Source organism: Haematobia irritans, chromosome 1, assembly GCF_050003625.1.
Source record: "Haematobia irritans isolate KBUSLIRL chromosome 1, ASM5000362v1, whole genome shotgun sequence".
Taxonomy (NCBI): Eukaryota; Metazoa; Arthropoda; class Insecta; order Diptera; family Muscidae; genus Haematobia; species Haematobia irritans.
In genome coordinates this window covers 98,634,844-98,647,511 of record NC_134397.1, presented here as the reverse complement: position 1 = coordinate 98,647,511, position 12,668 = coordinate 98,634,844, and the positions used below count along the sequence as shown (strand labels likewise).

At 36.8% G+C, this 12,668-nt stretch overlaps 2 protein-coding genes across 2 annotated transcripts; both read left to right on the top strand.

Annotated features, from left to right (window-relative positions):
• The first annotated feature begins 7,366 nt into the window (after window positions 1-7,366).
• On the top strand, window positions 7,367-9,343 carry LOC142229024 (uncharacterized). Its single transcript, XM_075299559.1, has one exon. It carries the CDS (start codon window positions 7,367-7,369, stop codon window positions 9,341-9,343), a length of 1,977 nt encoding a protein of 658 aa, XP_075155674.1.
• An 83-nt stretch (window positions 9,344-9,426) lies between these two features.
• LOC142229018 (uncharacterized) lies at window positions 9,427-10,119 on the top strand. The gene has a single exon (XM_075299553.1). The coding sequence runs from the start codon at window positions 9,427-9,429 to the stop codon at window positions 10,117-10,119; it is 693 nt and encodes a 230-aa protein (XP_075155668.1).
• The last annotated feature ends 2,549 nt before the right edge of the window (window positions 10,120-12,668 follow it).

The window sequence follows — 12,668 nt, the reverse complement described above, 5'->3', positions numbered from 1 at the left end:
GGGCAACGAAGATATCTGCTGACGTAGTTCCATCATATTCATGCAAAAGCTCTTTTAACAGGGCAAACGAAATTTTATTTTTATTGCCACTTAGATTGTCGTTATCGTTGTTGCAGCTCGATGTAGTTTTTGACTTGCACATTTCATTTTCCTTAAGCAAAAGTTCTTTTTCTTTCTTTAGTAGTTGTAATTCTTTCATGATTAAAAAACGTTCCCTCTCATCATAGTTACTGCTTGCACCTTCATTTTCATTTCGATCTTCACTCATTGTCAAATTAACACCCTCCTTACAAACAGTGGCTGCATTGCTCTCTTTTGTTCGATTCATTCGACTATCGTTATTTGCACCCATTTCATTATAAACTTCGCACTCATTTGGTTGACCATCTTCAATCGTTTCATTGTCTCCATCATTCTCATTCTGCTGAGTATTTTGTCCACCATTATTCTCTCTCATTTTATCTGCACTCATTAGAGGTTCAGTTAAGGGCCGTTGCTGTTGTTCACTCGTTTGTTCGTTTGAAGGTTTTGTTCCATCTGAACTTCGTTCAGCCGCAATACCAATGCACTATTCGTGCCCGACGTCGGCAGATTCAATTTTGACAACCAACTGCGTAGCTGCGCTGCCGTATATGAAGCAGCGTCGACTGTGTCCTCCATTGTCTGTAGTTCTTAAATAGGACGAAGACAGCGGACAAGAGGAAGAAAAAAAATCTCACAGAATTCAAGCACCGTTACTATTGTCTGTTCTCTTTATTATAATTTGTTCGAATTGAATTTAACCAGGTCTTTTTTTAATTCCAACAACTTGAATAAGAATCAAAGTTTAGGTTAAGTCTATTTTGTGTGATATTGAAAGGTTTCTTTTATTAAACAGTTTTCTGTATTTTGCACACTTTAACTTTTCACAATTCGGGGGAACAAAAATTGGGTGATCCCACTTCTGATGTTGTAGTAGGCTTCGAATTAAAACACAACTGCGTCGTTTGCTCGTCAAAACCAGACTGACTCCCTCAACTTTATTTTACATTTATATAGCTTAAAACGGTGTTATGTTAGAAATGGACAAATTATGCTAAGTTATGTCTATTCTTATGTATTACATGAATTCATAGAAAATATAAATGTAATGGAAAAAAGTAAATAAATAAACGATAGAAATGTCAATAATGAAAAATACAGACAATATAAATTACAAAAAGGCAAAATAAGAGTCTTAAGAGTAAATATGACTAAATATATAATGTTGTCATATGGATGCGGGGTTTATGTGCTGACAATAAGGTGGTCTACTATAATGCCCATCAAAATTATATTTGTTTATATAAGAAACAATCTTAATATCGGGTTTTCATATGTGTTTAAAAGTTTTGCTCATGGATTAAAAACGTATCACATGACTAAAAATTGGTCATATATTCATTTTAAAAACAATTGAATTTGTAAAACTATATAACATATAGATATAAGGATATATAGGTCATTTAAGAGCATTTTTTATATTTTAAAATTAACGAAATGGTTTGAAATAAATATAAAAACTGAAAATTAAAATGGTAGCTTAAATATAAAAATTTCTTGCGTGGGAAAATGCTGAGTTAGGTATTATTTGATTAGGGTCCCTAGTATTAATCTTGTTTTTTTTCGTCCCTAGGGTATGGTAGGCGTGGGCATTGAGACGAGGGCTTCGTAACATCTTGAAGTCATTAGTATCATAAGGGGATATCTCAAAAAATTTTACCAAATATAATTATGGGATTTGATGTTCTATTTTCTATCATTCCAAATAATGGATATCCTTTTTTTCTTTCCCTAAGAAGTATGTACATTACAGATGAACAGGGTAACCTTACTTATGTATCTAATGTTGGTACCTCAGTTAATGATAGCAAATGTTATTGGGCAAGAAAAACTTCGTATCAATGTTTAGCACAGTTTCGAAAAAGTAATCTGGAAACCGACCAATTGAAATATTTGAACGCAAAAAAGAAATATAAAGAGACATATGAGACAAGCAAACAACTTTTTTATGCAACAAACGTGGAGAAATTCAAATGTACAACCAACGGAAAGGAGTGGTGGAGTCTAGTAAGATTAATAAATCACAAGGAATTTCAAATAGGCAATTCACTCTCAGCAGAGGTTCTTTAACAACATTTTATGAATCTACTTAAATTTGGATGAGCACCAAGCTGGGTTTCGGAAAAACTACTCTACTGTCGACAATATATATAACTTAGCATCTATCGTAAACATTAAACTGGCTGAAAGAAAAAAGGTATACGCATTTTTTGTGGATTTCCGAGCAGCATTTGACAAAATACCAAGAAACTTACTGATATACAAGTTATACCAAATGGGAATGACTCTCAAATTTGTAAGAATGGTAGAAGCTATATATCTTAATACTCAGTCAGCCATTTGGACCGGCGAGGAGATGTCTAGCTATTTTGACACCGAAGCTAGTGTGAAGCAAGGCTGCCTTTTATCGCCTCTTTTATTCTCCCTGTACATTAATGATCTACAAGATTCTATAGGAGATGGACTCTTTGTAGAAGGTATTAGTATTAGGGTTATACTATATGCGGACGACATAGTTATTCTGTCTGAAGACCCAACTATTCTAACTAATATGATATCACGACTGGAAACATACTGCGACAAATGGAACTTGATAGTTAATACCGATAAATCTAAAATAATGATTTTTCGAAATGGAGGAAGAGTGGCACACAGGGAGAGGGTTTATCATGGAGAACAACTGGAAATTGTGCCAGAATACAAATACTTAGGCGTAGTACTAACGCCCCAAATGAAATTTACCAAACATATCCAGAGTCGCAACTCCCAAGCTAAAAGTGCTATAAACAGCACGTGGAAAAACTTTTTAAAAAAGGATGAAATTTCAATACAGCAAAAATGGAACTTGTACAATGCTGTTTCTAGATCAATACAGACATATGCTGTACATGTATGGGGATATGGTTACTTCGAACTAGTAGACCAACTTCAACGTTTTTTTCTGAAACTAGTGCTACGGCTACCTGATTCCACACCCAATTATGTCCTCAATCTTGAAACAGAAAGAGGAGAAAGCCATATATACACACTTCAGCTTTTGTTGAGATACATATCTAGAACAATATATCAGTACAACACAACAAGACTTCCAAACAAAATGAGCAAAATAATTCTAAGAAAGAACATTTTCTGGGCAAAATCAATTAACAATCTACTGAATGGATTTGGCATGCCTTTACTGAGAGAAGGTATGACAGTAAGAGACTGGAACAACATGACCAATACCCTATTAGAGCATTTGGCTAGATTTAACATAGAAAAATCACTGCAGAAAGCACGGCAAAGCACATGTCGATTTTATAAAAACTTAGACCTAACCCGAGGCAGATACTATTTATTTTAATGGTGATTACACTTCAAGGGAGATTACATGGATATTCAAGGCTCGTGGGGATTTAATATATCTTAATGCCCACCATGGAAATGAAGACGACAAATGTTCTTTATGCAATCTATCGGAAAGAGAAACGATTTACCATTTTCTAGCTGTTTGTCCTATATTAAGAGGTCAACGTATGCAATTCTTTAGTAAACAGTACTTATCAGAGGAAGAAACAATACAAATTCTCAATGGAGTGGAGATATCTGATTGGAGAAATCTGGTTAAATATGTTGCGAATTCACTTAAATATCGAAAGCTTATAATGTCGGAGTATATCTAATTGTAATATATTATTTTCATATATGTATGTTCCTTCATAATCATAAATACAAATTTTAAATATTAATTCCGGCTGACATGTCATTGCCGTACATCTTTGTTTCATAGATATCAAATTATGAATGTTATAAGAATTCAAATGATATAATGAAATAAAGATACTACTGTATTAAATTTTTCCAAGTGTACGACAATGAACCGAGGTCATTCAAGATTTTCATATTGAACTGATTTCTACTTACATGGTTGGTTCGAGGTTCTTTCTTGCTTTCGAAAAATTCTTTTAGCACATCCAGTTCATGGGATTTCATTGAATTATTTTCAATATTTTTATCAGAATTGGATTTTGTTTCAATAGAGTCATACTGAGTTGAAACATTTTGAAGATCAAATTTCCTCTTCCCCTTGCTATGGGTGACCTAAAAAAAAAATTTTAATAAATAATACCAATATTTATGTTATACACTTGATACCCACCACCATATCTAGGAATTTTAGAATCATGCATTCGCCGCTTAATACAAAGTGTGCATAACTCAAGTGTCCTTTGTCTTCAGAATAAATTATGTCAAGTGGTTCAAATTGACGCAAAACAGATAAATTACACGCATCCCTTATCTGAAAGTAATACTCGCGGTGGATATGAATGAATATTCACATTGCAATAACTACTGACCTGATCTTCGCTTAAGTGTTTAAAATATCCTAATGCCTGCAGAGATTGTATTTTTTCTGTCCATTGATTTTCATTACTACCGTAGTACGAGTTCATAGTCCTCGAGAGCTTTTAATAAGAAGTCAACCTCATCTGTTCGAGTATAGAACTAGTCAAAGTAGGCTGATACATTAGTATTTGAAATGTTACAACGAATGTTTGAGAGACGTAAAATTCTTTCGAGGCTGGTACGAATGAAATCGTTCGATGAGTGCTTGTAATATTTGATGAAGAGTTGTATGGATTTCACTCCTCCCATTTGATGTGAAGATTACATGGCCTAGTACGAATGTAATGCTAAAGATTTGTTTTTTGTATATTTTAGTGCATGTTATTTATTTTAGCATATTTGGGAGATAACTTGATTTTGCGTATATCCATTGATATTGCTTTAAATTTAAATCGACAGTTTGCTGTTTTATTTATAATTAGGGTTTTTTGAAAGTGAATCCTGGAAATTCACATGATTTTGCCATATCTTAACTCCAGCTTTTTTTACATTACGGGTTCGAGGTAAATCGGAAATTTTTTTAGCACATTCAGTTCGTGGGATATCATAGACTGATTTTTATCAGAATTGAATTTTGCTTCAATACAGACTAAAGTGTCCTCTTGCCATAGGTATGGGTAACCTAAAATAATAAATATTTACATAAATAATACCATCATCAACATGGATGAAAAATACTGTTTTTCATATGTTTCGGTAAAATTTACATGGTTCTACGGTTCCTCCAGATAGGTTAGGTGGCAGCCCGATTTATCTGGAGAAAGGGACCTACCGAGGTGCAATGGTTAGCATGCCCGCCTTGCATACACAAGGTCGTGGGTTCGATTCCTGCTTCGACCGAACACCAAAAAGTTTTTCAGCGGTGAATTATCCCACGCTGGTGACATCTCTGAGGGTTTCAAAGCTTCTCTAATTGGTTTCACTGGAATGTGGAACGCCGTTCGGACTCGGCTATAAAAAGGAGGTCCCTTGTCATTGAGATTAACATGGAATCGGGCAGCACTCAGTGATAAGAGAGAAGTTCACCACTGTGGTATCACAATGGACTGAATAGTCTAAGTGAGCCTGATACATCGGGCTGCCACATAACCTAACCTAACCTAACCTATACAATTCTATAATTTGTTGTAGGTTTTCCATTATTAGTCGTTCACTTTATTTGCAACGGCTAAATTTCTTGCTAAAATATCAGAACCAGTACCTACTTTTGTGTTCACACATTTTAAAAATGTTGAAACCATTTTCGTCACTTTTACACAAAAAGTCAAAATATCTGTCTTGCCTTCATGTTGAAACTGATTTAAGGCGTACTTTATCAGTAATAGTACCAAATATTAAAAATCTACATCACATTGGCCTCTCCGGAAGTGAATAAGATATCTGAGTGACAAGTTTTAAGGGAATATAGCATCTCAGATCATCGCTACATCAGTTTCAAATTGGCTGTTCGTACTTAAAAGACCATATTTCCGCAAAATGGGAGGAAAGCTGGTTGGAATAAGTGTATACTTTCAATATGATGATACCAGAAATACCAGATATAAATATAACCACTTTTCAGGATATCGAACAAACCGTGGAGCGGTTTTCAACATCTCACGGAAAGTTACATGCCCTAGAAGAAAGCCGAGGGGGAAAAATCAACTGCCATGGTGGTCTACGGAGTTAAGTAATATGAGGAAATCCTGCAGGAAGCTCTTCAACAAAGCAAAGTCCACCAGAGTCCGGAGGATTTGGGACACTTACAAGATGAATCTGGGAGGATATAAAAGAGAACTGATAAGGGCGTAACTCTTGGAATGATTACTGTAGCAGTAGGGACAATACGTCTGAGGCTTCCAGACTACGGAAGGTGCTATCATCCACTAACTCCGCTTCTGGTTTCATTACAACATCGGAGGGCAATGGGACAACGTCCAGTGAGGAGACGTTGGAGGTACATTTGGACACACATTTTCCTGGAAATCAGACGGTTGAACCATGTTCTGGCGGTGCAACAGAGGCTCAGCGGTCATTTCCTATCGATGAAATTGTATCGGAATCTAGAATAAAATGGGCTTTAAATCGTTTTGGACCATTAATTTCCTCCGGATCTGATGGAATTACTCCGGCGGAGTTACAAGCAGTGACTGACAGAATTATCCCTTGGTCGTCGGCGATATATAAAGGATGTATAAACTTAGTGTTTATTGTAGTTTTTCACCTTTTTAATTTTTGTACAAATGAATTCTTGAAATTGAATTATAACTCCACTTAGTTGTAAGTTGCAACTTGAATTAATTGAATTAGTGAATTATCCTATGAATATGAATACAACCATGAGTTGTAAAATTGTAAATGAAATCCAAACCAGTATTTGTATCAATAAGTGGCAACACATTTTTTTATTCCGTTTTGAGCCGAGGTGACTTGGCAAAAAACATTGCTATATACCTTCTTCTTTTCTCACAACTCGCTGTAAGCACACCTCATCTCATTCCACCTCAATTGAATAAATGTAAGTTAATAAGAAAATCCCTCTTGGTTTTTGCACTGGTGTTTGTGGTAAGGGTTACCACGTAAGTATTCTTTTCTCTACTGCGCCTTCTCTGGCAAGAGCCTAAGCTCATCCTCATTCCTTTTTACACGGTGGTGTAACTGTTCGCATTGCTCGAACTTAAGTTCAGCACTTGGCCTGAAGCCAGTAAAATTCTAACTTCTCAGGAATAGAACCTAAGTTCCAGATCTTATCAGATTTTAATTCCTGTGGTAACGAGTAGAATATACATGGTCCTTCGAACCGGATCTGAACCAGTGACCTACAAAGGTGCGTGTAGTTTTTAATGCATCGAAAAGAACGGATTCGGGGAAATCACTTAATGATGTTTTGCATATAGGCCCTACGCTTCAATCTGACCTAATGACGTTAATTTTACGGTGGCGTCTCTACAAATATGTCTTTACTGGCGACATCGAAAAAATGTATCGTCAAATTTTAGTACACTCTGATGACATAGACTATCAAAGATTACTCTTCCGACAATCCCCTACTGGTCCCATCACTGATTTCGCTTTGAAAACTGTCACATTTGGAGTAAATTGTGCTCCTTATTTGGCCATTAGAACCCTTATGCAACTGGCCGACGACTCATCGAGTGAATTTCCATACGCCGCTCATATTATCAGAAATGAAACTTATGTTGACGACGTTCTATCGGGGGCTCATGATTCGGCAACAGCTGTTCAAGCTCTTACTCAATTAGTTTCGATGCTTAAGTCTGGAGGATTCCAATTTAAAAAGATAACATCAAACCATTTTCCTATTCTCGAATCCGTACCCATCGAAAATGTTTTAAACTCAAAATTTCTTAAATTCCATGAGGCCAGTGATACAAAAGCCCTTGGCATACAATGGAATGCTGTAGATGATATGTTCTCCTATCGACTTGATCCACCTGAAATCTCGCAGAGCATGACAAAACGCAAAATTCTCTCAAGTGTCTCGAAGCTTTTCGACCCAGCAGGATGGCTCTCTCCCATTATTATCACAGCGAAAATTTTACTACAACAATTATGGCTTGAAGGTACGAATTGGGACGATCCTATTCGACCTGAGTTACTAAATAAATGGAGTCAGTTTGTACAAAATTTAAATAAAATTTCGCGTATCTCTATACCACGATGGGTGACATATTCCCCACTTCGTCCCACTCAACTTCACGGATTTTGCGATGCTTCTGAGAAAGCATATTGTGCAGTAATTTACATTAGAATTGATAATGGCGATTCTATTCAAGCACACTTAGTGGTATCAAAGACCAAGGTTGCCCCTATTGACCCAATTAGTCTTCCACGTTTGGAACTTTCTGGCGCGGTTCTATTATCCCAACTTGCCAAACACGTTATAACCCAATTATCTCTTCAGAATACTGAGCTTCATCTGTGGTCGGATTGCTCAATCACTTTAGGCTGGTTAGCGAAACCGCCATGTACTTGGAAAACATATGTTGCAAATCGCGTAGCCAAAATCATAAGAAACGTCGGTAACTGTCCCTGGAGACATGTGCGATCTAGCGACAATCCCGCGGATCTCGGCTCCCGAGGGTGCACACCGGGAAATTTGGTACATAATATGCTATGGTGGCACGGTCCCGAGTGGTTGCGAAAACCACTAGAAAACTGGCCAAAATCTCTCCTAGCGGACGAGGATCTTCCAGAGGTTCGGAAAATCGAATCGTTTCATATTTCGGCGATTGATGATGACATTTTAAAAAGATTTTCACGATGGGATAAAGCTATAAGAGTTATTGCATACGTCTTTCGATTTTATGAGGGGTTAAAGAAAAATACTCGTCCTAATTCGACACAAATATCCAAATCTGAGTTTCTTAGAGTGAAAAATTTGATTATTCGTTTAACGCAGAAAAACCATTACCCTAAGGAATATGGTTTACTCAATGCATCACGATTTGTTCACAAAAAAAGCGCTCTATATACTTTAAATCCCTTCGTGGATGACCAAGGACTTATTCGAACTAATGGTCGAATTGCCAACTCTAATCTTCCATATAATGAAAGACACCCCATTGTAATCCCAACGACATCACATTATTGCACATTACTCCTAAACTTTATCCACGAATTTTTATTGCATGCTGAAAATAATCTTATGCTACGGACTATTCGCGAGGAATACTATATATCCAGACTTCGCTCAGCTATTAAGAAATGTATACGAAACTGTAAAATATGTCTAATATACAAGCAGAAAGTTCAAAATCAAATTATGGCAGCTCTGTCCACAGAGCGAAGCACATTTTCTCTACCCTTCTCTTACACTGGTAAAAGGGTTATGTGTGCGTTTTCGTCTGTTTCAGCACAAAGGCTATACACTTAGAATTGTGCTCAAACTTATCTTCGGACTCATTCCTAGCAGCTTTCACTCGATTTGTTGGAAGGAGAGGACTTCCACAGAAAATTATGTCGGATAATGGCACCAATTTTGTAGGAGCCGAAAGATCACTACGTTATGAGTTTTCCCAATTCATGAAAGAGGCTGCAAATGACATCAGTGCTAAATATACACCTCATGGCTTCCAGTCGTCATTCATACCCCCGAATGCTCCACATATGGGAGGTTTATGGGAAGCAGGTGTAAAATCGTTCAAAACACACTTCAAAAAAGTAGCCCAAAACAATAAATATACTTTCGAAGAATTCGTCACTCTTTTGGTTCGAATCGAAGCAGTTCTAAATTCCCGTCCATTATCTCCTATCACAGATGATTCATCAGAGCTGTTGGCTCTAACGCCAGGACATTTCTTAAGAGGTGCGCCACTTGTGGCATTTCCTGAAGTTACGTCGGATAATTTGTCTCTAACAGATCGATGGGAACGTCTAAAGGTCCAACAGCATCAGTTCGCTAGACGCTGGAAAGATGAATACTTGAAGGAATTACAGAAACGATATAAGTGGCATACCCCCAAAGCAAATTTGAGTATTGGTCAACTAGTGGTGGTCAAAGATGATCAACTTCCACCTTGTGAATGGCGACTGGGACGAATCACGAAAACTCACCAAAGCAACGATGGTCTTGTTCGCATAGTTGATATACTTACAACCAAAGGGACAATAACTCGCGATATTACGAAATTATGCCCCCTTTTTCTCTGAATCTCAACTCCGCTCTTAACATTATTACAATTTCGCTCTTCTAATTTTAAGATGTCACTTCCCGCCAACTTCTGAGCAACTTGTATTTAGGGAGGATCATCCCAATAGAGTAATAGATTCTTATATCCGTTTTCTTGTTTGTTCGTTCTTCACAGGGCTCCTACTAACGTACATCAATGTCTCGTTTGTGAGGGATACCATTCTCTCCGCTTTTGTAGGAAATTTCTTCAAATGGATGTTTTCCAAAGACGTAGAGAAGCTACACGAAAGAGTTACTGCATCAACTGCCTTGCTAGGTCGCATCGCACATACGAGTGCACGTCCGAAACAGTTTGTCGTAAATGCGGAAAGGAGCACCACACACTGCTTCATGTAGCTGACCTTCCCCGGGTTACGTTGAAGGACATTGAAAGAGGACGAGTGAGTTCAGACGTGCGTCATTTAATTAACAGCCGACGTGTGCAAGAGAATCGATTGAGAGAGGCAATTGACCGTCAACGCAGACGAGACAGGAGACAAGAACGAAGCCGCAGAAGCAATCTCCGAGAAGGAAATCGCACTACTCGATTATCTCGTCAACAGATTTTACAAACAGCCATGGAAGCTTTGCAACGCCTAAAGGAAGTTACGAGTGACATGTTGGCCTTCTTGGCCAAGGCCGGGAGGATGTTTATTGTAGTTTTTCACCTTTTTAATTTTTGTACAAATGAATTCTTGAAATTGAATTATATCTCCACTTAGTTGTAAGTTGCAACTTGAATTAATTGAATTAGTGAATTATCCTATGAATATGAATACAACCATGAGTTGTAAAATTGTAAATGAAATCCAAACCAGTATTTGTATCAATAAGTGGCAACACATTTTTTTTATTCCGTTTTGAGCCGAGGTGACTTGGCAAAAAACATTGCTATATACCTTCTTCTTTTCTCACAACTCGCTGTAAGCACACCTCATCTCATTCCACCTCAATTGAATAAATGTAAGTTAATAAGAAAATCCCTCTTGGTTTTTGCACTGGTGTTTGTGGTAAGGGTTACCACGTAAGTATTCTTTTCTCTACTGCGCCTTCTCTGGCAAGAGCCTAAGCTCATCCTCATTCCTTTTTACACGGTGGTGTAACTGTTCGCATTGCTCGAACTTAAGTTCAGCACTTGGCCTGAAGCCAGTAAAATTCTAACTTCTCGGGAATAGAACCTAAGTTCCAGATCTTATCAGATTTTAATTCCTGTGGTAACGAGTAGAATATACACTTAGCATATGGTCCAGGAAAGTGGAGGGAAACAAACGTTTTCATACCTAAAGCGGGAAACGCCTCTCACTCGAGTGCGAAGGATTTCTGACCAATTAGAGTATCCTCATACCTTCTTAAGACTCTGGAGAGAGTGATAGATATTTATAGTAAAACTAGCATCGATTCAAGATTGCTCTCGACACGACAACATGCTTACTCGAAGGACAAATCTACTGAGACCGCATTGTATGAACTAGTCAGTTTTATTGAAAGATCAGTATATGTCAATGAATACACAATTGTGGCTTTTCTAGACATCGAAGGGACATTTAACAACGTCCATCCGAGCTCGATATTATGTTAAATGAATTGACAACTCTGAATGCTGACCAAAGAATACTTAGGCTGTTAGACCAACTTCTAAAGAAGCGACGTATTTCAGTGACACCAGGACAAGCAAATATACAAAGGTATGTGAACAGAGGCACATACCGTAAACAACCTTCTGGTTTCCCTACACACAAAAAAATTATCACCGAAATTTTTTTAAGTTAAACACTTAATTGAATTTGGAAACGGATTCAATTACTATGTTAATTGATTCAATTAATTATTTAATCAAATCCGAATAAAAACCAATTAAAAAACTTATTGATATTTGTTACGTTTCCAATTAAAATATTAATTGATTCAATCAATTTGTTAATCAATTCGGAAATAATTTTCAATTACAAACGTGATTGAAAAATTTTCCGCTTCCAATTACACATGTGATGTGAACACCTTTGTGATTGAAATTAAACAATTTTGAGCGATGGAAAGAGCGAAAAGAGAACAATAGAATGGGTATTTATTCCACAACGTATGATGGAGAGGTCAGACTGTGAAAGTAACTTGTAACGAACGGTTGGGTTTTTGTTTGTCGCGTAAATTGAAAACCACGATTGACGATCTGTCTGATGCGTTCGAAATGCGTGCATATGTTAAATATTTTGAACGCAACAACAAGAAATCATAGCAAAGGGTTGAGATAAATAAAGTGTGCAACAAAAAATGGCCACGTGGTAAAGGTTTGAACAAATATATGGCAAAACGCATTTGAAATTAGCTGTGTTTGTGTTATGTGGTATTGTAAAAATGGAAAACAATCTACGTTTATTGAAGATAAGCAATTGTGAAATGTGCATTTTCCATTGAAGCCGGTTTACATTAAACGGACTAAAATAATATATTTTTCATTCATTTCTTTTAGTGACCAATTTTATTTCGTGAAATTGACCAATCAATCCCATCAACTCCATAATTTTATCAAATA

Bases quoted from the DNA above. Each gene is read 5' to 3' on its own strand.
- LOC142229024 (XM_075299559.1), top strand. From the start codon at position 7,367: ATGACGTTAATTTTACGGTGGCGTCTCTACAAATATGTCTTTACTGGC.
- LOC142229018 (XM_075299553.1), top strand. From the start codon at position 9,427: ATGTCGGATAATGGCACCAATTTTGTAGGAGCCGAAAGATCACTACGT.